This window comes from Camellia sinensis, chromosome 5 (assembly GCF_055761805.1).
Source record: "Camellia sinensis isolate YWXY chromosome 5, ASM5576180v1, whole genome shotgun sequence".
In the NCBI taxonomy this organism is placed as follows: Eukaryota; Viridiplantae; Streptophyta; class Magnoliopsida; order Ericales; family Theaceae; genus Camellia; species Camellia sinensis.
Genome location: NC_138965.1, coordinates 104,046,727 through 104,072,361, shown reverse-complemented (window position 1 = coordinate 104,072,361; position 25,635 = coordinate 104,046,727). Strand labels below are relative to the sequence as shown.

The 25,635-nt window shown below is 37.3% G+C and overlaps 2 protein-coding genes across 2 annotated transcripts; both read left to right on the top strand.

The window, feature by feature from the left end:
* Nucleotides 1–236: 236 nt before the first annotated feature.
* On the top strand, nucleotides 237–19,026 carry LOC114273761 (flowering locus K homology domain). The gene is made up of 9 exons (XM_028215578.2): nucleotides 237–720; nucleotides 3,369–3,470; nucleotides 5,005–5,226; nucleotides 16,073–16,131; nucleotides 16,226–16,317; nucleotides 16,439–16,551; nucleotides 17,378–17,440; nucleotides 18,246–18,322; nucleotides 18,713–19,026. The coding sequence occupies exons 1-9, from the start codon at nucleotides 427–429 to the stop codon at nucleotides 18,822–18,824; spliced, it is 1,134 nt and encodes a 377-aa protein (XP_028071379.2). The 5' UTR covers nucleotides 237–426; the 3' UTR covers nucleotides 18,825–19,026.
* A 1,356-nt stretch (nucleotides 19,027–20,382) lies between these two features.
* On the top strand, nucleotides 20,383–24,523 carry LOC114273770 (uncharacterized). Its single transcript, XM_028215584.2, has one exon. The coding sequence runs from the start codon at nucleotides 22,642–22,644 to the stop codon at nucleotides 24,427–24,429; it is 1,788 nt and encodes a 595-aa protein (XP_028071385.2). The 5' UTR covers nucleotides 20,383–22,641; the 3' UTR covers nucleotides 24,430–24,523.
* Nucleotides 24,524–25,635: the final 1,112 nt, after the last annotated feature.

Below are 25,635 nucleotides of genomic sequence, written 5' to 3'. Positions count from 1 at the left end.
GGTCGACCAGTTAGCGTAAATTTTTACTATAAGTTGCCAGGGGACAATTAGTTGAATATCTAACCAGTTATCTAGTGCTGCTACTCCTCTGTATCTGCAACGATTATGTAGAGTATTTGGATAAAAGGTTCCATCCATTCCTAATTTAATGAAAAGTTAAATATATTCTTAATTTAATACTTGATTTGATAAGGGTGTTAGTATCAAAATGGAGGCTTTTCACCAAATTTAAATTTGACGCTAAGGATGATTTTTGTAGTGCATAACAACATAAAACTCCCAAATATTGGGCCAGGCTGGGCTTTTGTTCCATGAAAGACAACGGCCCATTCCATACCTGCTCGAGTTGCTGCGAAAACGAAATCCTTGAGATACGTCACACCCAATCAATCTCTCTCTCTCTTTCTCTCTCTCTCTGTAACAACGATGGCTCAACCAGGTGAAACCCTAACATTCCCCAAGCCACCTGCACCGGCAGATCCTTACAGATCGGTGACCGGAAAGCGTCCTCGCGAAGACGGCGGCGATGCCTTGTACGGTGAATTTCGCGGCGGCGATGCTCCGTCGCCCAAGCGGCGAGTCAAGTCAGCCATGGATATTATTTTCAGGATTATCGTCCCTTCCAAGCAGATCGGCAAGGTGATCGGAAAAGTAGGGTCTCGTATACAGAAGATTCGAGAAGAGACCAAAGCCACCATCAAGATCGCCGACGCCATCTCCGTGAGTCATTTAATTAAATCTTCTTCTTCTTCTTTTTTTGTTTTTTTGTTTTTTTGTTACTTAGTTCTGCGTGTTTTTTTGCTGAGAAAATGTAGGAAAGGGGAACCTCAAAGAAGAAAGGATTGGTGGTATTAGGTTAAAGAAAACAACACAATTATCTCATGAATATGAATTTAGCCCAGATTTGACATCCTTCTATTTAGTTGTGGACATAGTGTGGTGACAGGAAAACAAAATTAGAGGAAAAAAATTGAACTTTTGATTCTTAATTCCTCTTTTTAGTGCATATAAAATGACACCATTAAAGATAAAAAGGTATAAAATACTTTATTGTTTTATTTGTTTTCAGAATGAACGAGTTTACATAATTACTTAGTTGGTGAAGCAGTTTTTTTCTTATTTATTTTTATATTGGGTATTAAATGATATTGATATTGTTTAAGTATAGGGCTCTAGAGAGTTAATGTGAGGAGTTCTATTCTATAATAAAAAGGAGTATTAATTAGACATATTGACGCAGTTGAAGACATTTACGAGGGAGCTAAGATTAGTGTGTGACTAACAAATATTGTTTGATTCCAGTCAGTAGTCAGTTGGTTCTCAAGCATGTATGTATATCATATATTTTGCCAATCTAGAAGATAGGTGACGTTATCAACTTTTCGTATTCTTTTGGTGAAATCAGTTGTTTCCTTATGTTATTTTTATTTAATACTTGTTATTGAATATCCTACCGATTTGTACTTGCTACTAGTACAAAGCGTTTCAAGGAATAACCGGTGCAATAGGCATAATGTTTCAGTCTAGAGAATGTTGTAGTCTATACCGGCCCATTTCGCCAATTTCTTGTCGCCAATATGTATCCATTGGTAAAAAAATGTGAGAGAGAGAGAGAGAGAGAGAGAGAGAGTTCTCTTTGTAATGCCTATAGAATCTAGGTGTGATGCATGTATTTTAAGCCTTTAAAAACCGACAACCAGATTTGAACTACTTTCTTCTTAAACCTTCAATAATGTATGTGATTTTAAGCCTTTAAAAACCGACAACCAGATTTGAACTACTTTCTTCTTAAACCTTCAATAAGTCAAGCCTAAACCATCACACATCCAATTATAGAACAATAACACATAAAGGTTCCCAAATATGTAGTGTTATTGTTCACAGTACCAAAAATAACCCTGAATGCCTTGCATTTTCATTCTTAAAACCTTACCCTTATGTTGCTACATATAAACCCTAAAGCTTTTATATGTATGGATACATCTCACTAGCGTGACTGTTGCCTTGGTAGGCAAGAGCTCCAAGTTGAATGAGTCAAAGTATGGAAATTCTGATGTAGCTCGCATAGTGGAGCCAAGCTTGCTTGCTTAGCCATATCTCGCTCTGCAGCACCATGGCTCACCTGGTGCCTTCGCTTGCCGTGGTCCTTCATACCTCATTCTCATAGGGAACACACAGGGTGACTACAAGGCACTCTTCTTAGCTGTAGCATAGTCGGTTCCTTGACTCACTTATGTCTCCCTTATGTGCTCACTCCTAAGCAAAGATCACTCTATTCACTTGGCTACCTAACCTATGAGCAGGGCTTAGGCATCCCTCGTTTGGAATCATTGGAGGATTGTGGATTAGAGGCTAAGATCATAAGTTCGTCAAGGCTGTTTGATTGTTTCCTTGGGATGACAAACTCCACCTTAACCAGTCTTAGAGAGAGGGGAGGGAATGTTGACCTTACACTAACACCTACTGCATGCATGATACACTTCTTCAGATACCATACCTACCTTTGCAGCTCCTATGATGTAGCCTTCCCAAGGGCTTGAATCGTAGGGCAACAATAGGGCTGATATCACTATCTTGTTGAGTTGATGAGAGCTCGCCACCTGTCTATAAGTAGCTTCGGCTCCAATACTCTTGGAGTCTATATAACGGTTTCATAAATGTAGCCACAACACATAACAATAACAAGGCAATCATAGTACATAGCAAGATAAGGGCTCTCGCCTATCTTGCACACAACTGCCCAATAACCTAATTGTTCAAGGCCTGTCACTGCCACCCTCTCTATCTTTAACTTTGAGGTTGCCTTGGTTTTCTTTCTTTTCCACCACCTTGGGTAATCTCGAACTATTGAAGTGCTTGTCATCTTCTCATAAATCCACGACTGACCACCTCTAACCTTCCACACCCACATACCCTTGTTTAACCGCAAAAACCAGTTAAAATAAAAAAACAAGAATGCTTACTTTTCTGCTGCGATACTTCCAAATTAGGCTTACTTTTTCCTATATTTGTCCTACACTAAAGCTGCCCATCTATTACCTCTCCTAGACTCTACTGTAAGGGGGAGCCTTGTGTATCGGATATGACTTTATTTAATGTCAAAAGCAACCAATAACACATTAATGTGACCTTCAATTTTTATTTTTTATTTTTTATATTTATTTAAATAGTGTATCTTACAATAGCTTTGGATGTGTTGCAGCTCCCCACTATTAGCTAAAGAAGTCAATGAATTGATATTTTAAGCACTAAATTGAAGTCTGTTCTGAACATTTGGAATACCTATATTTTCTATTTGTTTAGCTACTTTATGCATAATTTACTTACTGAAAGTGGCAACATTTATCACTGTCTTTTGATGTTTGCAGCGACATGAAGACCGTGTAATTATTATAAGCTCTAAAGATAGCGACAACACAATTTCTGATGCGGAAAACGCACTCTGTCAAATAGCCAGTTTGATTCTCAAGGTGATGTAATTTCTCAATATGTAATAAAGCTGTGACGTATTTGATGCGTTCAATTACAATGATGTGATGGTTATCATTTTTTTAAAATTGTTATGCACAGTTATCATAATCATACCCATGTTCATTAATGGTGTGAGTTTAACACATCATGCATATGAAAGAAAATGCATATATTTTATCATGCAATCTGTAAAGGCCCCCAGTCAAAGTTGTTGAATGTCTAAGCTATGAGTTTTCATGTATTTGCTAATTTAACAATATATGTGCCTCATTGTCCATCCATTGTAGCATCACAATGAACAAATGCATGTGATATGCTCCTTGATTTCTTCTTTTTTCTTTTTCTTTTTCTTTCTGAATTTAAATTTATAATGTTTCTAATCTATTCAAATTTGAAACCTCTCCATATATATATATATATATATATTTTTTTTTTCCTGTTCTGTGAAACAAGAAGTTATATATTTATATATATTAGTTAATTTTTTCTTCTTACAATTTACTACCCTTAATGGCTAGTCAGTTGTTTTGGTGGAAATTAAATAGCCAAGTTGTCAACCCTGAATTAATTTTTTGTGCACTTGTAGGGTCAGAGCCAGATTTCTTACATCGTGTTTGTGGAATATAATTTAATATTTCATGCGTTTTTAATTGAAATATACCTTATAATGTGGGGCTTTTTGAAAATTTTTGCCATCTCTGTGCTTTTGGCCTTTTAAATGTTGTCTACCACCTAGGCTTCGTTTGACATGCAACACTTTTAGCCTAAAAGCCAAAAAGTTCCTAAAAAAACCAAAAGGCTTATAACCTATACCAAAAAGTCAAAGATTCCCTTCTCTCTACTTTTTGCACATCTTTTTGTAAAAAACCAAAAAGTCATTCCAAACATACTAATTTTTTTACTTCATATTTTAGCCAGAAAATCAAAAAGTTACTAAAATATCATGTTCCCAAACGAGGCCTTAATTGACTCCAATTATAGTGTAAGGACAATGCATCTATAGCTGGCAGTTATTATTTTGGGTCCAAGAAGAACTTAAATTTTTTTGGAAGATACCTATGTAAAGATGCCTGATACTTTGGCTATAAACTGCCCTATATCTTTAAAACAGTACTGAGGGAACAGTAAGAAGATGGGGGATTAAACAATGAAGCGTTTTACGGAAGGTTTAGAAGTCAATTTATAGGGGAATGACTAATTGTGAAAAAATGGGCATGCATTTGCAACATAAAGTATCCCAACAGAGTGCATTAAAGTGTTTCAAACTCAGTGATGTTTTAATCCCCACCACATTGCTTCTCAATTTTTATATATTGACATGCACTCATTGCATTTATCAAATTGTTGCCAGCCTATATTTCTTGTCATAACTCAACTCTTGTTTGCTTGATTCTGGTGATTCTAAAAAATGTTACCTATGGATCGGTTTTATTTATCCATTTTGTGAGTCCATATATAGCTGATTGGAAGTTAAGTTGCTTACCTTGTCATGGTTGATTGATGGAAAAACATATTGTCTCTGCTCTCATATAGGATGATGATGGAAATCTGGAGGCACTGAAAGTTGGTGCTGGTCATGTAGCTGCAAATACAATAAGGCTTCTGATTGCTGGTTCCCAAGCAGGTGGTTTGATTGGAATATCTGGTCAAAACATTGAGAAACTAAGGATATCCTCTGGTGCCACAATAACAGTGCTTGCTCAAAGTCAATTGCCTTTATGTGCATCTGCACATGAATCTGATCGAGTGGTGCAGGTGAGGATTTTTTATTTATTTATTTTTTTCCAGTTATGAACTTAAAGCAAGATTCAGGAGTATAGGTTTTCAAAATTTTATATTTTAATAATTAGTCTTTATATTATGCTTGTTCTGGCTCTGTCACTTATTAGTGGATGAGTGATTTGATGGTATTTTAATTGAGGAAGCAAGGAATGAGAACTTATCTGTTGTTTTTTTTAATCACAAAACACAATATTTAAGCTGAAAAAACGTAAATATATTGATGCTTCTGCATAAACAAAGTAATGGTTGACTGACCTGAATATGCAAGTATCTTGAAGTGTGGTTTAAATTACATATGGAATAAAGATTGGGACCCCCTTTCCCCCACCGCCTTTTGACCCCCTTTCTTTTTTGATTAGTCACTTTTTCTTTTTCTTTTTCTTTTTCTTTTTTTTCTCCTCCAATCACCACCCGCCACGTGTGTGTGGGGGGTGGTTGGGGTTGAAGTTTGAGGGGGTTCTAAATCACTGCTGTTACATATGAAAGTAAGTATATGCTTTGGACTAGTGTCACAAGTACTATTATTTAAACCTGGTATTTTCTGGAAACACAGAATATGACATGCATCTGTCCTCTGCTATCCTGGTTGATGGGCACCGAGGCTAAGGCTTCAGGGATGGAACCTCTTGATGGATCCATCTTCTACATATACATGAAATCCTAATTGTGTGAAATATACTAGTTAAAACATGATTGATTGAATCTATTATAAACCAAATTTAAAAGCACCAAAACGTGGGGAAACATTCATAGTGGCCTTTTACTTTGACATAACATATATTGTGATGAAAAATATCGTATGTGGATGTGTCACATATTTTTGCTTATATCTGATATTCTTCCAAAAACAATTATATTCTTCTCCCAGCTGAAATGGAAGTAGTTTTAAAGGACTCCAACCTTGTTGATAAACTATTATTACGCTAAGAAACCCAACTACTCAACAAAGCTAGGTTATTGGCTTGGTAATTAGTAGAACAAGTCAGCAGGCTTGTGGGAGAAAAAGATGAGTTAATGAAATTGACAATATTTTGAATGTGTTCAAAGTTGGTGTAGACGTCCCAGAACGCCCCGGGAGGGTGGAGCTCCCGTTCCGTTCATTTGGGATCACTACAGCTCAGGACTCTCAAATTTGTCACGGTTCTAAGTCTGAACCAAAGAGTCCAAATCCGGCAAATCGTTTTGAGAAAAACAGATTTTTTGAAAGAAGTGCCAAACATGGACTGCTTTGTCAGATACAGAGTCGCCACCTAAATGTTTTATTTTGGGGGAAATTTAGGAAACCCTGACTCGTTTGCCTAAGGCTATGTGCCCGTCATCACCAAAGTTGCCTCGGCTCGGGAACTTGGGTACGATTGGGGAAGGTCACTTCGTGAGCACCCCCGCTCGCCCGATCAAATATCGGCCTCTACTAACCATGATATCAAGTTTTGAAAATATTGTGTGTTCTTATTCCGGTTATTAGCCTAGATTACTATGTGATCCGCACAACATACAAGTATAGACTGGGTCGCCTGAATTGGAACAAAATATTTCATGTTTGTTTTTTGAAAGATAGTTTGCTACTCGCAAGTAGGCTAAGACGTGGATTTGCCACCCTCGGGTGGGCTTAGAAAACATGATTTTGCCACTATCTAGTGGGCTTAAAACACACATTTGATGAATTGTTCCAATCCAAATAACCCAACCTTCACCCACAGGCATTCAGGCAGTTATATCACATAAGCAATTAGCCTCATGGTAAGCATGCTATTCACGGCAGTCACTCACACGCATGCAAGGATGCCAAAGCATAAAACTTACTCAGTACTCCAAGCCAAAACAAAAGCTAATTAGAAATCCATGCATGATCCTAATTATACAGAAATGCCTAATGCAACACATGCAAAAGTGCAATTATAGCAGGCTCGGCTATTCTAAACATGGCATATGAAATGCTACAGCTAACATGTATTCAGTTTGGAATTGAAAATACAATGCAGTTAGTATGATGCGCCGAGCCCGGTGCATGCAAAACAGATGAATGAATGCAAACATGCTATCATACTGTATGCTAATTGAAATATGCCCTAATCTAACCATCATAAGCGGATAAATAAAAGGGAGAAAGACGTGGGATTGGAAGACATACAACACACACACGCACACTTATTACAGTTGTGCCCTCGCGCAGAGGGTCCGAATAAATAATACAGTCCCAAATGAAAGAATAGTACGGTCCAAATATTACAGTCCAAATAATGTACAAATTCCTAATTAATTTACAAATTAACTAAGAAAAATAATAAACTGGCATGCAAGCCAGGGATTGCCTTGATTTCGCTCCGGATGATGAATGATGCATGTCCGGGTTGCCTTCGCGCGGAAATCCACTGCGATGCCCCAATTAGCCTCTGTTTCGCAATGGTTTTTTGGAAAGCGCGCCAAGCCTCGGAAGACTGCTGATTCTTGATTTTGCTGCAACAGAGAGCATAAAAGGGGCATAGCGATGTATTTTCACAAATGTATGCATGCCTCGATCCTCGTGCCATCAATCACGCATATCGATGCATGATGGCCGAGGAGTCGAATTGCACAATTCAATATAGGATGAATGCACATGAAAACACAACTAAAACCTAACTCCATCATGGATAATTCGGAGTGTCGGTGACTGGGGAATTGAGACACGTTCCGTCACTCGGAGTACGAAATGCACCTCGTTTCCCGTGCCCGGGCTAACTCCTATCCCGAACACGATGCAATATGCATGACATGCATGAAATGCAACTAAGATACAATCCTAACATACACAATGTTATGGAATGGCATACACGTTGCACGAGATAATACACAACCGAGCATACACAATGCTATGGATGAAATGGCATACGCAATGCAATAATGGGCTTACACCAACATGAGAGAGCCTCAGCCACACTCACATAGGAGGCCATAAGATGAAAATGAGACAACTCGAAGTGCATGCACGCGTGCACGCAAACCAAGGACCGAACCTACGACACGGAATGCCACTCTAACAAGACATGGCAAAACATGGAATATGGTATATGATCATGCAATTTTCAGAGGCGAAATGAGATGCAAAACAGTACCGAATCATGGCAAAATGATACCCGATGCATGGAACGAGTCCCGAAACATGAATTTTGGCGCATGAAATGGCCTATAGCTATGTAATGCATGCATTATTTGATCATGGAATGTGAAGACAGATTCAAGGCAGTCCCAAAATAAGCATGTTCACAGTTTTAAGCAAGACCAAACAGCAAACACAAATAGGGCAAAACTAGCATGCAAAAATGACCCTAAATGTGAGATGAAGAGGCAACTCACAGCTGCTGACCCCAAACAAATTAGGGCCCTTCAACAAAGTTGAAGAGGGGCCCAAAACATGATCTTTTACAGTTTATGGCAAACCACAAAAATCAGCACAGGTATGGCTAAACTCTCATGCAAGAAATGGGCCAAAAGATGGCCAAAGAAGCAAGTGGTGGTTGTTGGCCTTAAACGCAAAGGGGCCCTTCAACAATGTTGAAAAGGGGCAAAAAATAATGCATTTTACAGTTGATGGCCGGACCCAAAACAGTATGCAAATATGTTCAAAATGCTATGCAAAATGAGGCTCAAAAGAGAGATATAACACAAAGTATATAAAAGATGCCTCAAACCATGAAAGACCCTTAATGAAACATGAAGAATGGGTCAAAATAAGACTGTTTTCAGTTCTGAAAAGAGCCCAAAAACAGAGACACAATAGGCTAATAAATCATGCAAAAATGGGGATCAAAGAGGGGTATAATGACAAGTGGCACATGGAGGTCCCAAACAGTGATGAGCCTTTCTTCAATGTTGAAGAAGGGCTCAAAATAAGCCTATCTACAGTTTACATCATGCTCCAAAACAGATCACACATAGGCCAAAAATACTATGCAAGATTATGGCATACAAAGGGGTAATGAAGCAAGTGCAAGATGGGGTTCCCAAACAGGGTAAGACCCTTAATGAAACAGAAAAATGAGCTCAAAAAAATGATATTTTCAGTTATGGTCGGAGCTCAAAACAACAAGCAAAAGGGGCTAAGAAAACTTGCAAAAATGAGCTAGAAAGAGGGAGAAATCAACTCACCCTTGAAGACCAATCCTTTGCTACCTCTTGGACCAAGAATTAGCCTGTGAGAAGACCTCCAAGCTGCTGGAATGGAAGTGGTAGTGTGGTGCTAGGTGGTGATGAAGAAAAAAGGGTAGAACTTGATTGTTTTTTTGAGGGTTAAAGAGAGAGATGGAGGGAGGTATGTATATGCAAGCTCAAGGCAATTTTTCCAACCCTTGGACCAATGCTGGAGGCCAGTTATATAGACCAAAGAGGGGGAGAAAAGGAGGAAAAAAAATGGGGGGAAAACAAGCCAAGTTTCCCCTCAAAAGTTGTCCCCCCGGATACAGATTTTTTTGGGGGAAAAAAGTATACAGCTATAATGTACTCACCCTGAGGAGCAAGGCCGGCCAGGTTTTGGAGCTGCAGGTGGCCGGCCGGCCACCCCCCATGGCCGGCCGGCCAGGGGTCAAAAGGGCCAAGGTGAATTAATGGCCGGCCACTACAAATTGGTGTCCTCCCAGGTGCCCTCAACATAACCCTGTGGTTCAAAATTGTCAACTGTAAAACAGGAGAGAGGATAGGCCATTTTTAGGAAGGGTTCAAAAGGGTCAGGTGGAATTATTGGCCGGCCACCAACTTTTGGTGTCCTCCCATGTGTGTACAACACAAATATGGGGGTTAGGATTGAAGAAAGTGACCCTAGGGTGGTCAACATTGGCTTGGAAGTGAGAAAAATGGGCGTCGGAGGAATATAACTGGTTGTTGAAACGATTGCTGGTCTCCCACCCTTCTACGGCCTTCCTGGTGATGAAACAGAGGTACCTGCCAAAAATGAACAAAAATCGATGCAAAACGAATGTTCGGGGGCCAGAACGCGCAGTTCGGGGCCCCGAAAACTGCCTGTTAAGCACCGAAAGTGGCATTCGACCACGAAGTGGGTCTCTCAGACCTCAGTGTCCCTCAAAAGGGAGTAAATAAGATGCATGCCAAAAATCGAAGCAAATGGAGGTGGTTAAGCGGTCCCGAACCGAGGCACCCGGCCAACGCTCCGAAAAATCGGAAACCGGACTCCAAATGGGCAAAATGGCCTACGACCACAAAATGTAGCCTACGGCCACTGAGAGATGATCTACGAGACCTCTCCCTCCCTTTGGTAAGAGAAAACAGAGAAAACCGAGCCTGGTTCGCAAACCGAGGCAAAACAAAGAAGAGCCCGGAAGTCCGGAGGCAAGGCGCGCAGCCAAGACTCTGAAACTTCTGAGCGAGGATTGGTCTTCAAGGGTGAGTTGATTTCTCCCTCTTTCTAGCTCATTTTTGCAAGTTTTCTTAGCTCCTTTTGCTTGCTGTTTTGAGCTCCGACCATAACTGAAAATATCATTTTTTTGAGCTCATTTTTCTGTTTCATTAAGGGTCTTACCCTGTTTGGGACCCCCATCTTGCACTTGCTTCATTACCCCTTTGTATGCCATAATCTTGCATAGTATTTTTGGCCTATGTGTGATCTGTTTTGGAGCATGATGTAAACTGTAGATAGGCTTATTTTGAGCCCTTCTTCAACATTGAAGAAAGGCTCATCATTGTTTGGGACCTCCATGTGCCACTTGTCATTATATCCCTCTTTGGTCCCCATTTTTGCATGATTTATTAGCCTATTGTGTCTCTGTTTTTTGGCTCTTTTCAGAACTGAAAACAGTCTTATTTTGACCCATTCTTCATGTTTCATTAAGGGTCTTTCATGGTTTGAGGCATCTTTTATATACTTTGTGTTATATCTCTCTTTTGAGCCTCATTTTGCATAGCATTTTGAACATATTTGCATACTGTTTTGGGTCCGGCCATCAACTGTAAAATACATTATTTTTGGCCCCTTTTCAACATTGTTGAAGGGCCCCTTTGCGTTTAAGGCCAGCAACCACCACTTGCTTCTTTGGCCATCTTTTGGCCCATTTCTTGCATGAGAGTTTAGCCATACCTGTGCTGGTTTTTGTGATTTGCCATAAACTGTAAAAGATCATGTTTTGGGCCCCTCTTCAACTTTGTTGAAGGGCCCTAATTTGTTTGGGGTCAGCAGCTGTGAGTTGCCTCTTCATTTCACATTTAGGGCCATTTTTGCATGCTAGTTTTGCCCTATTTGTGTTTGCTGTTTGGTCTTGCTTAAAACTGTGAACATGCTTATTTTGGGACTGCCTTGAATCTGTCTTCACATTCCATGATCAAATAATGCATGCATTGCATAGCTATAGGCCATTTCATGCGCCAAAATTCATGTTTCGGGACTCGTTCCATGCATCGGGTATCATTTTGCCATGATTCGGGGCTGTTTTGCATCTCATTTTGCCTCTGAAAATTGCATGATCATGTGCCATATTCCATGTTTTGCCATGTCTTGTTAGAGTGGCATTCCATGCCGTAGGTTCGGTCCTCGGTTTGCGTGTACGCGTGCATGCACTTCGAGTTGTCTCATTTTCATCTTATGGCCTCCTATGTGAGTGTGACTGAGGCTCTCTCATGTTGGTGTAAGCCCATTATTGCATTGCGTATGCCATTTCATCCATAGCATTGTGTATGCTCGGTTGTGTATTACCTCGTGCAGCGTGTATGCCATTCCATAACATTGTGTATGTTAGGATTGTATCTTAGTTACATTTCATGCATGTCATGCATATTGCATCGTGTTCGGGATAGGAGTTAGCCCGGGCACGGGAAACGAGGTGCATTTCGTACTCCGAGTGACGGAACTTGTCTCAATTCCCCAGTCACCGACACTCCGGATTATCCATGATGGAGTTAGGTTTTAGTTGTGTTTTCATGTGCATTCATCCTATATTGAATTGTGCAATTCGACTCCTCGGCCATCATGCATCGATATGCGTGATTGATGGCACGAGGATCGAGGCATGCATACATTTGTGAAAATACATCGCCATGCCCCTTTCTTGCTCTCTGTTGCAGCAAAATCAAGAATCAGCAGTCTTCCGAGGCTTGGCGCGCTTTCCAAAAAACCATTGCGAAACAGAGGCTAATTGGGGCATCGCAGTGGATTTCCGCGCGAAGGCAACCCGGACATGCATCATTCATCATCCGGAGCGGAATCAAGGCAATCCCTGGCTTGCATGCCAGTTTATTATTTTTCTTAGTTAATTTGTAAATTAATTAGGAATTTGTACATTATTTGGACTGTACTATTCTTTCATTTGGGACTGTATTATTTATTCGGACCCTCTGCGCGAGGGCACAACTGTAATAAGTGTGCGTGTGTGTGTTGTATGTCTTCCAATCCCACGTCTTTCTCCCTTTTATTTATCCGCTTATGATGGTTAGATTAGGGCATATTTCAATTAGCATACAGTATGATAGCATGTTTGCATTCATTCATCTGTTTTGCATGCACCGGGCTCGGCGCATCATACTAACTGCATTGTATTTTCAATTCTAAACTGAATACATGTTAGCTGTAGCATTTCATATGCCATGTTTAGAATAGCCGAGCCTGCTATAATTGCACTTTTGCATGTGTTGCATTAGGCATTTCTGTATAATTAGGATCATGCATGGATTTCTAATTAGCTTTTGTTTTGGCTTGGAGTACTCGGTAAGTTTTATGCTTTAGCATCCTTGCATGCGTGTGAGTGACTGCCATGAATAGCATGCTTACTATGAGGCTAATTGCTTATGTGATATAACTGCCTGAATGCCTGTGGGTGAATGTTGGGTTATTTGGATTGGAACAATTCATCAAATATGTGTTTTAAGCCCACTAGATAGTGGCAAAATCATGTTTTCTAAGCCCACCCGAGGGTGACAAATACACGTCTTAGCCTACTTGCGAGTAGCAAACCATCTTTCAAAAAACAAACATGAAATATTTTGTTCCAATTCAGGCGACCCAGTCTATACTTGTATGCTGTGCGCATCACATAGTAATCTAGGTTAATAACCGGAATAAGAACACACAATGTTTTTAAAACTTGATATCATGGTTAGTAGAGGCCGATATTTGATCGGGCGAGCGGGGGTGCTCACGAAGTGACCTTCTCCAATCGTACCCAAGTTCCCGAGTCAAGGCAACTTTGGTGATGACGGACACGTGGCCTTAGGCAAACGAGTCCGGGTTTCTTAAATTTCCCCCAAAATAAAACATTTAGGTAGCGACTCTGTATTTGGCAAAGCAGTCCATGTTTGACACTTCTTTCAAAAAATCTGTTTTTCTCAAAACGATTTCCAAGAAAAGCTGCCTCCTAGCCTGTGAGAAGACCTCCAAGCTGCTGGAATGGAAGTGGTAGTGTGGTGCTAGGTGGTGATGAAGAAAAAGGGGTAGAACTTGATTGTTTTTTTGAGGGTTAAAGAGAGAGATGGAGGGAGGTATGTATATGCAAGCTCAAGGCAATTTTTCCAACCCTTGGACCAATGTTGGAGGCCAGTTATATAGACCAAAGAGGGGGAGAAAAGGAGGAAAAAAAATAGGGGGAAAACAAGCCAAGTTTCCCCCCAAAAGTTGTCCCCCCGGATACAGATTTTTTTGGGGGAAAAAAGTATACAGTTGTAATGTACTCACCCTGAGGAGCAAGGCCGGCCAGGTTTTGGAGCTGCAGGTGGCCGGCCGGCCAGGGGTCAAAAGGGCCAAGGTGAATTAATGGCCGGCCACTACAAATTGGTGTCCTCCCAGGTGCCCTCAACATAACCCTGTGGTTCAAAATTGTCAACTGTAAAACAGGAGAAATGATAGGCCATTTTTAGGAAGGGTTCAAAAGGGTCAGGTGGAATTACTGGCCGGCCACCAACTTTTGGTGTCCTCCCATGTGTGTACAACACAAATATGGGGGTTAGGATTGAAGAAAGTGACCTTAGGGTGGTCAACATTGGCTTGGAAGTGAGAAAAACGGGCGTCGGAGGAATATAACTGGTTGCTGAAACGATTGCTGGCCTCCCACTCTTCTACGGCCTTCCTGGTGATGAAACAGAGGTACCTGCCAAAAATGAACGAAAACCGATGCAAAACGAATGTTCGGGGGCCAGAACGCGCAGTTCGGGGCCCCGAAAACTGCCTGTTAAGCACCGAAAGTGGCATTCTACCACGAAGTGGGTCTTTCAGACCTCAGTATCCCTCAAAAGGGGGTAAATAAGATGCATGCCAAAAACCGAAGCAAATGGAGGTGGTTAAGCGGTCCCGAACCGAGGCACACGGCCAACGGCTTCGAAAAATCGAAAACCGGACTCCAAATGGGCAAAATGGCCTACGACCACAAAATGTAGCCTACGGCCACTGAGAGATGATCTACGAGACCTCTCCCTCCCTTTGGTAAGAGAAAACAGAGAAAACCGAGCCTGGTTCGCAAACTGAGGCAAAGCAAAGAAGAGCCCGGAAGTCCGGAGGCAAGGCGCGCAGCCAAGAATCTGAAACTTCTGAGCGAGCACAATATGCGATATCACCGAGTGCTCAACTGGTGACGTCTGAGTCTCAAGGTCGGTCAAAAATGGGGTGTCTACAATTGGTTTTGAAAATCATCGTAAATAACTTTTTTTTTAAATTTTTAAATTTTTTTTTTATAGTTAAAAAAATTGTATCTTGTACCCTTTTGATTACCTCATCCTTGAATTAAATGTACAATTCCTGAAATTCTCTCACATTATCATTTGTTTCTGTACAAACAGTTAATCTAATCTTAAGAGTATGATGATCCCATTGATCATGATTTCTTTATTGAATGCAATCATGTGGATATGTTATTTGATCTTTTCATAGTCCTGGAATTTTTTATTAGCTAACCATTGAATTTGATGTTAATGAAGGGGCAAAAAAGGAGAGAAGAAAACAACCGTTGCTTTTTCTTGTGTTAGAATATTTAAGTGGGATCTAAGATAACACTTCTTTAATAATGATAGGATTGAACTAATGGACTCCTTTTATTGCAAAATGGTGGAACCTTTTTTTTTTTGGATAAATAAACAAACTTTATTAAGAAAGCATCAAGATGATGCAAGGAATACAAAACAACCTCAATTTGGGGAAAACACTAGCCCTTAACCAATTACATCATCCAAGAAATCTAACAAAGCAAACATATCCGGATCTACCTTCCTCTCCAGTCAACTATACAAAACAACTAAAAGATGACTCTCTAACCAAGATACACAATGTTGAACCTCTTGAAAAGTTCAGCTATTCCGCTCCAACCAAACTAACCACATTAAGCAAAGCGGCGCCAAAGACCAAACACGACGTCGACGGTGCCCAACCCAAAAACAAGGAGACCCCACCAACGAGAAGCCACAGAACAATGCAAAAACAGATGATCCACTAACTCCGCAGCAGCGCAACACACATAACACTGATTCACTAAAATATGACCATGTTGTATCAAATTATCAATCGTCAGATTCCGACCTAAGGCCGCCGTCCATATAAAGAAACCCATCTTAGATGGAACTCCTGGCACCCAAATACTCCTCCAAGGGCAATCCCTCCTCACCTCCCCCACCAAACTCCAATAGAACGAAGAAACAGAGAACCGTCCCTTTGTTCCCACACCATTGGTGGAACTTGATTGTGCACTGGATTAGGTTCTGCTGCAATTGCTGAATATTTTTAGAATGTTGATCATTTTTCATGAAATTATATTCATTAACATATAGTGAATTTTCTTGGGCTCAGCATTATGCTCGATTATTATGCCTTCTGTTAATTTTGCTGCTGAGAAATGATAATCAATTGTGTAAAATTCAGTTATCAGGAGATGTTTCTGCAGTAATGAAAGCTTTGGAGGAGATTGGAACTCATCTAAGGTGTAATATTAAAATTTTAATTGACTACATATGATTGTCTTTTAACTATCCATTTTAGTTTTCTTTATAATATCTAATAATTCTATTTGTATAGGGAAAATCCACCTAAACAAGTAGTTCAGCTAAATCCAACGTATAATCTTGCCTTCAACCGACCACCTCAGCAATATGTGGACCCAACTTCAGGTTATTCAATGCTTTTTGATTAAAATATTGGTATTATTGATCTGCCGCATTCTGCAGCTGTATCAAAATTTAATTTTTTTTCCTTACAACGACATCATCTTTAGGACAACCAATCTTGCAGCTGATTATGTAACTCTGGAGATGATGGTCTCGGAAACTATTGTTGGTGGCTTGATTGGGAGATGTGGTTCCAACATTTCGAGGATCAGAAGTGAGTCTGGAGCTGCAATCAAGGTATGTGGATCTTTAACTTTTAGCTGTGACTTTGCAGGTGGTAGTAGTCATAACAAGAGAAATGACTGTTGCTTCCCTCTCCTTTTTCTGGTATATAAATTCCTTCGTTCTCATGGTAACCAGAAAGGAGTAATTCTGCATATGACTTTTGCCACTGTCCAAGATAATATTTCGGAATTTTTATAATTTTTGTGTTCCCCTTGAGTATCGTCATCTCAACCATCTTTTCATGATGTATAAAATGCCATAGCTGTGTGCAATTGTATGGTACATGCAGAATCGTGCTTTTATCTTGCTGAAATATGCCAGTTGATTTACTATTTTATCAATTTTAACTCATGATTTTATGAATTTATATGTTTGAAAAATAGTTTAGAAAAAAAGGACTGTTTCTTTGTCCTAAAAAGAATATAATCATCATTAAATCATAAATAATTGTACATGATGATTATCTGCATCAAATTTAAACAAGAGCTTTGAATTGAAATTTCAAACTTTCTAACTCTTGAACTATTTTATTTCATGGACGCAGAGCAGCAGTGTTTCGTAGCTAAGTTTATAGATTAGAAACTAACAGAAACTAAGAACTTCCCCTCTGTATTGCAATTTAAATTATGAATGATGGTTAAACTTTAAGAAGTATCAAGCCAGCTATCTGGCTCAGCGGATGTACTTTTATTACATATCATTAATCTTATTGTTAGTTTTGGAAACTTTGAATTGCATTAAAAAATCGTTTGTGATATTCAGGTTATGGTGTCATCATTGCAGTTTTGCCTGCAAACTACATCCCCATTGTTTCACTCTTCATGCTGTTTCATTGTAGGTTTATGGTGGGAAAGGTGTGGAGAAACATAGGCAAATCCATATTGGTGGTAGTGCTCAACAGGTGAGCCCCCTCCCCGGGCTCGATTGTTAACGTTTTCATTTCCTGTTTTTGTATTCATTTTTTTCTGGAAACTGGAAATAGAAACTTGTTTGGTATATTGTTTTGCTGGCCCTTTGTTGACCCTGTGGCCGTCAGCAACCTTTTGACGGCCCTCCGGCCACCTTGTGACCTTCGGCGACCAATTCCGGTGGCCACCCCCCATCAATGATCATCACAATTGTCCACCATCGGCCAGCGCCATTGTCAACTCACCAAACATGTTTCTCTATTTTTGTTTTTAAAACATTTTTGTATGCCAAACAAGTTTTCTGTTTTTTGAAAACAGGAAACTGACAACATTTACTAAGAACCCCTAATAATTAATTTTGTAAAAAAATTCAAATTTATTTTCACAAATTAAAAGATCTCAATTTGTTCTTGTATATTAGTTTTTGAAAAAGAAGAAATTTTAAAATATAAACTATTTTTTGGGATGTGTGTAATAGTGAAAATGGACCAACAATTTGGGACAGAGGGGGTAGTTTCTTATTAGGCAGCTTAGTTATGGTGGCAAATACATCCTGTGCGCGTGGTGGAAAGATGCTTTTGGGTTTATAATAGCTAGGATTGTTTTCTATGGGGAATTCTAGCACGTCATCTCTGTTTTTGCCCACGAAGGAAGAAAATGACAGATATGGCTGGAGTAAAATATGAATGAATATATTTAAGCCACGGAAACCAATAATTGTGGCCATTTCAACAGTATAGTTTAACACCGTTTGTTTCTCAACGGCCTGATTGTGAGATTTCTCTGGATGCTTAACAGGTAGCATTAGCAAAGCAGAGAGTTGATGAATACGTGTATTCCCAGTTGATTCAAGCAGCTGGTGCTCAACAGGCAATGTATGTTTCATGCCTAACATATTTTCCTCCTGGTTGTGAAAATCTATTTTCCGTGACTGGATTTGGAGATTGCTTCTTTTTTTTTTTCCCCCTGCTCTTCTCTATAATTTGGATCAAAAATATTTTTGCACAAAATTTTGTACATGAAAAAGAGAGTAGCGTTCAAACATTCAAGTTTTGTTACTTATGCATTGAGGAGTGTCCAAATGTGTTGGCTTGGCTTTGTCTTTTTCTGAAAAAAAGTGCAATTGTGGACTAGCCCAAATTATACCTTATTAAAAGCTGATTGCTTTGCATGACTCAATTTCTGATCAGTATTTGTTTTAATTTATATATCCTATGCTCTTTGCTCATGCTCAAAGCTAAAGATCAGATTGCCTGTTCTTGCAGTGATCCCACAGCTGGAATGATGACCACCCTTGCTCCTTTCTTCACATCCGGTGCTACGGATCAAGTTCCTGCTTATCCTGGTATGCCGTCGTTCCACACTCCACAATTATAGGGTTTGAAAATTACCATTTTATGGGGCCTATGTTTGCCAACACACCTCTAATGTACAAATTGTGGACGATCGGTGTTTGGGAAAAAAAAATATATATATATATATATATATGCATACAGAGCAATGCTGTATATTGCTGATTGGCACCAAAACAGGTTTTAATTTTTTTTTTATAATAATTATTTAGAAGTGCTTTTTTTTCTTTTTTTCATGGTTTATTTTTCCTTGGTTAGAAGAAGAAATGCTTTGGTTGCTCAAATATTGAGGAATGTGTTTGGAGAGAAGGAAATGCACTTGGTGTACTTTCCATTTGGGAGTCTGAATAATTTGAGAGAAATTGAAGTTCTCAGAAAGTGGAAACCGAGTTTGGTTCGGTTTTGGATGACCTATGTTGAGTCCTAGAAGAGCAAGAATGATACCAACCATTAAGTAATAATTATATCATGATTGCTGATGAAATTGGATCTCAATTTAACGAGTCTTGTGGATTGGGTTTGCATTCTAGATTTCCACTGTTTTTTCTTTGTAAGCTCAGTTCATTTTGGCTGAAAATATTCTCAAAATGTTTTTCTTATGTTTGGTTGTCATTAAGTTTAATGTACTACTACTAGTGGTTGTATTAGTGCTGGTGGGGTGGTTGTGGTGGTGGTGGTGGAAGTGGGGCGACAGTGGTGGCAGCAACGGCAGTGGTAATGTGAAGGTGATAGTGCTGGTGGTATTGTGATTAGGGTTGCAAATGAGTCAAATCGAGCTTTAAGAAAATGTTTGGGTTTGCTTATTAAGATTTTAACAAACTCGAGTCCGAGTTGGCTTAGACTTGATTCAAACTTGAGAAATTATCAAAATAATAATGTCTACCATTACTATTATATAAATATATTATCTATAGTTATTTATTGTTTACATGTAAATAATTTAGTTATTATTTACATTTATATTATTTAATTATATAAATGATATATTTATCTTATTTTTTATATATATTTTTACATTATTTAATGTATAAATAATATATTTATTCTATTATTTAAATAAATGTTAAACCAGCCAGTTAACAAGTCGAACTAACGAGTTGAGCTTTAATATGTTTGAGTTTGTTTATTAAGATTTTAATGAGTTCGATCTCGAACACAATAAAAATTTAATGAATAGAGTTTGAATGAGTTTTTATCCAACCAAACTCGAGTCTGTTAAGGAATGATTTTGTTCATTTGCAGCTTTAATTGTGATGTCATTTGTAAGATTTTAGTTTGAAAAATATTTTTTTACCTTTTAATATATATATATTTTTTAATTTAAATATATTTTGGGGGTCTAAGTAGGCTTGTTTCCATTAACTATGATAAATAAATAAATATATATATATATTTTACTACCATTTTCTGTTGTACCAAGTGTCAAAAATTGTAAAAAATATTTTCGGCCAAACGAATGTTTCACTAACACTCTGTTGCAATAGTTTGAGAAAATAAAAAAAAATGGTTATATATTTGCTCATTATCATATTGATGAATAAAAAAGCAAAGCACGAGAGAAGATATAAGTGAGACTTTTTTTTATTTGTACTGTAAGGGGCAATTTTTGTATTATAAATATTTTACAATTAATGATTTTTTTAAAGAAAGAATAATTAAATTTCACTATTTTTAGTGAGAAATGAAATAAGCTTAATAAGGAAGTTTTATGTCTTACCATTTCCCACTCTTATAAACAAAATATAAAAAATAATGCCCTTTCTTATTATTTCTGGTTGATACACCCAATCCATGAAGTGTAAGTTAGGGCAATAGCGATCAGTCCCTAAGACATTATTTGGTTTTTTTGAGATAAGACATTATTTGGTTGGTTTAACAGAATGAGAGGGCAACATTATTTTTTTTTTTTTGGTTGATTATGCATAAAAGGAAAAAAAAATATGATTAAACTGAGTAATTTTATCTTTTTATTTTTTTGGGTAAATAATAAATATAGTTTCTGAGATTTGTTTAAAGTACAGATTATCTCCTGTAATTTAAAAAATTACAAATATCTCATTGTTAAAATTTTTTATTTGACAGAATTAACTAAAAAAAAGAAATTCATAATTACTCTCCTATACAATAATAAAATTATCTAAATTATTAATTGAAGCATAATTATAACATCATTAAAACTGTTAATTGACTTGATGATTTATTAATAAAAAGGGCGGTTTGTTATGAAATTAGAAATCTCAGGAGGTGAAATGCAATTTTTCAGAATCACAGGGGGGTAATTTATATTTTAATCAAACTTTATGAGGTGTATTTGTAATTTACTCTTTTTTTTTTTTCACCAGATCTTAGTTTTAAACATAAGGTAACACAAAAATCTAAAAATCTTAGGGTGTATTTGGTTTGTGTTCTGAGATAAATTTTCAAAAAAAATTTTGGGGAGTTTGCGATAATCACGTTTTTTTTGGTTTGTTTAGTTGTATATTTTGAAAATAGTTTTGGAGTTTGCGATAATTTGATATTTTGTTGTAGTTAAGTAAATGTGTGTGAGAGAAAAACGTGATTAAGAATAAGAGAGGAGAGAGAAAAACGTGATTAAGAATAAGAGAGGAGAGAGAAAAACTGATTGATTGATATGTATGAGAGATAAAGAGATTTTTGAAATTTTTTTTTTTTCAAAATTTGAACCAAACAAAATTTAAAATTTTTTTCTTAAAAATTATATCTTGAGATACAAATCAAACAAACACTTCATCACTGAATTCGAATGGAAAATAAATAAGAAAACTAAATAGCAGATTATGAAATTGGAATTTTTGGCCAAAGGACTATACAATAGTTTTTTTTTTGTTTTTTTGAAACAACATCAGAAGAGAAAATTTCATTTTATGCCATTTACTTTTTTCTCAAAAATTAGTTAGACTCTTGTTAAATTTAGCATATGAACTATTTGAATTATAAAAATGTTTGAGATTACTTATTAGTGATTGCACTAATGATGTGATACAGTATTATTGTGCCTTTTTTTTTTATTTTTTATTTTTAATGTGTATCAACTTATTAATAATTTAAAAAATCACTTTTAATGATACATAACATCACTCTTTGAATTATGGTCAATGTGACCCTTCAATCAAATGAAATTTGCAGTCATGTCCACCCACGTTGAGTCTACGTCGGAGAAAATGAAGCTTTCGCTAAAGACAAACAAAAACACATGTAAAAACAATTTTCGATCCCCATTGTCAAAATATCATTCAATAAAATTCGGGAAATGACATATATACCTAAATTTTTTTTTCTTCACCAATGTGAATATATAAATATGATGTAAAAACATTAGGTAAACCTATTCTTGATAAAATTTTTATAATATAATTTTATTTGTATGACATTATTTTAAAATTGAGAAATTCTACTACGCACTCCTCTTAAAAAGAATGTATCATTTATACTTTTAGTTATGTCATTTTTTTCTTTAATTTTAATTAATTTTTTCTTTAATTATGATAGTATTTTAGTTATGTCTCTCATGTGATATTTGATTATGATTTTTTTTTTAATTATGATTCAGAAAATATAAAATTATATTTTTTTTTTCTTTAATTATAAGGGGCATAATAGTCTTCTCGTTCAAATTTAAACAGTATATCGAGTGAGGGTAATTCCGTCATTTGAAACAAACGGTAAAAAAATGTACCTTTTTTGAATTCCTGCTCCCCCATTCACGGCTTCACTACCTCTCTCTCTCTCTCTCTCTCTTCTTTTTCTTCCTTTGCTCCCAAGTCTTACCCTTTTTCCACTTCACACACCTAATCTGACAACAAGCCCATCTCTGTTCATCAATGGAGGAACCAGACTCATTCAACAAACCCCGTCTTCTAATTCCAGATCCAACAACTCCAATCCACCCAAATCCAAGTAAGTCCTACTCACTCTTTCTCTGCAAATCTCTCTTTGTTGCATTGCTTCTTGTTCTTCTTCCTCTTTTCCCTTCCAAAGCCCCTGAATTCATCAACCAATCCATTCTCACTAAGTTCTGGGAACTCCTTCACCTTCTCTTCATTGGCATTGTTGTGTCTTATGGCTTGTTTGGTCGAAAAAACACCCAACCAAACAATGAAAATCAGTTAAATTTTGATGATTCAAAAGCATATTTATCTGGGATTTTGTATGTTCCTTCTATCTTTGAAGATGGGTATGAAAGGTATGATGAGAAAAGAACGATCCAAGCTTGGAATAATGGAATTGGAAGCTCTGTTCTTGATGAATTGAATAATCCAAGATCGAATATTTTCCAAAATGGTTTAGAAAACCCATTTGGGTCTGATGAGAAAAGGGTGAGCCAAACATGGAACTCTCAGTACTACTTTCAAGGTGAATCCATGCCGTTTGTTTCTCGAGAAAACTGTTTACTTGATGAATGGGGAAAACCCAAATCGTTCAATGACAATAAACCCTTGAACTTGCCGGTTCGGAGCCTGAGATCAAGAATTGTAGACCATGACACTATTGAATCTATTAAGGAAAATGGGTCTATATCAGATTCAAAGGGTTCTTGTAAAAATTATGATAAAATTAGAGATGATTCAAAGGGCGCTTGTGAAAATTCTGAAAATTTCGGAAATGGTACTGAATTTAGAGGTCTAACTCCTATAAATTTGGATGAAAAGTTTAAGGAAACTGTTGAAGTGAGAGAAGACCATATGAGTAGTGTAAAACCTCCGTCACATTCAAGGCCTCTGTCAGTTGGGGGATTTGAATTTGATCATCTCAAATCACAGTCTTTTTGGTCCCCAATATTTTCCCAAACCAATTCCATGCCTTCTCCACCCAAGAAAGTATCACCAGATGTGCGATACTCAAAAATAGAAGATTTGGAGAGAGAAAAGAGTTCTTGTTGTTTGTCTTTGCTTCCAGATTCACTAAGAAATGGAGAAGCATCGTCACTTGCTACGAATGCTCGGAGATTTAGCATTGGCTCTTTGTCAGAGATGAATGTGGAGAGAAATTGTGAAGATAAGTTGAAGGGTTTTAGTAAGAGTATGAGAGAGGACTCATTAGGCAAAAGAAAGTTTGAAGTGGATTCTTTGAAAGGGAAGTTTGTCAAACCTTTACAAAGGGGAAAATCAGTGAGAACAATTAGAGCAAGTGAACATTGTTTGGAGCCTAGGAAAATGGCAGAAATTTATTCAGATCATGTGGATGACAAGTTTGAAGCAATGTCAATGGAGAATAGTGGAAGGAGAGCGAGACTTGAGCAACCCAGAAGGCAAAATCTTGATGATCTTTCTCTAAAGCAAAGCAAAAACTCAAGCTCAAGCTCAAGCTCCTCAAAACTCTCCAATTGTGCTGAGACTAATGTAGTCGAGTCTCAAAAGGATCCGGACAGTGACTTTGAGAGCTTTCAAGTGAGCTCAGACGAAGGAGAAGAAGAAGAAAAAGAAGAAGAAGAAGAAGAAAAAGAAGAAGAAGAACTTGATGCAGAACTTGATCAATTGAGCAATGCCAATGATGCAGAACTTGATCTTGATTCGGAAGTTGATAAGAAGGCTAGTGAATTCATAGCCAAGTTTAGAGAGCAGATTAGGCTTCAGAAAATTGCATCAACCAAGGGATTTAGTGGTTTGTAGGACTCAAAAGAAGTAAACTATATTTATAATCATATATGTATTGTGTTCAAGATTCATGATTAGAGATAGATATATGAATTTCACAATTTTCTCATCTCATCTTTCTCTATTCTTTTTGTAAATCTTATGTATGCTTTTGTCGTGGCTGGGTTTTATTGTATTTACAGCTAGCTGTGTGTGATGGTGTGCTGTTACAATTGCAAGAAGTTATAAAATTGAATGTGAGTTTGATTTGGGCAGTTACATGACACAAAAAATTACAGAATTTGATAAGTGCAGTTATCAGAGATATTTTGAAAAAAAATTAAGGGCAAATTACATATACCTCCCTTGAGGTTTGGCTAAATTACAGATACCTCTGAGGTTTCGGAAATTACGTCCCGCCCCTAAGGTTTGTATTTTCATAACAATTTGTCCCCTGAGATTTAAATTTCATAACAAATTACCTCCTAATTTGTTATGCAAATATATAGCATTCATGGGAGAATTTATAATTTCTCAAACCTCAGGGGATATTTGTAATTTAGCCAAACCTCGAGGGAATATATGTAATTTGCCCAAAAATAAATAGCGTGAAAATAATAGACCAACTCAAATATAGGTTTTATATAATAGAATAAATTACACTCCCGGTTTAGGTCGTAGTTTGGGGGCTTTTCCCAAACTAAGCCTCTTTTGCATCCTATTTCCCAAACTAGGCCTAGTTTGGATGGATTTTCCAAACTAGGCTAAAGCCCTATTACAAATCGCGCTTTCACTGTTTGGAGCAGAAAATTTGATGAATAGTGAAAGCGCTATTACAAAAAGCGCTTTTAATTAAGAAAACGCTATTACAAAAAGCGTTTTCACTGTGCATATGAAAAAAACGCTATTACAAAAAGCGCTTTCACTGTGCATATCTCTCCCCTTCAGAAAACGTTTAAAATATATTAAAATGTAATCAAAATTAATCTTGAGTTTTTTGTAGCTCAAATGGTAGTATATTGGTTTTGCCACACCTCTGCACAGGTTCAAGCCACATGCACACCAACTCCAAACAATTGCTATCTAAAATGAAATTCAACTTTTTTTTTTTTCCCCTTCCACTCACTCTATATTTTATATATTTATTATGTAATTTTTTTATCAAAAAAAAAAAAATGTTTGTTTGGTTAAATATTTTAAAAAATTAAAAATAAACAATTTATTTATTTAAAAAATTAAATA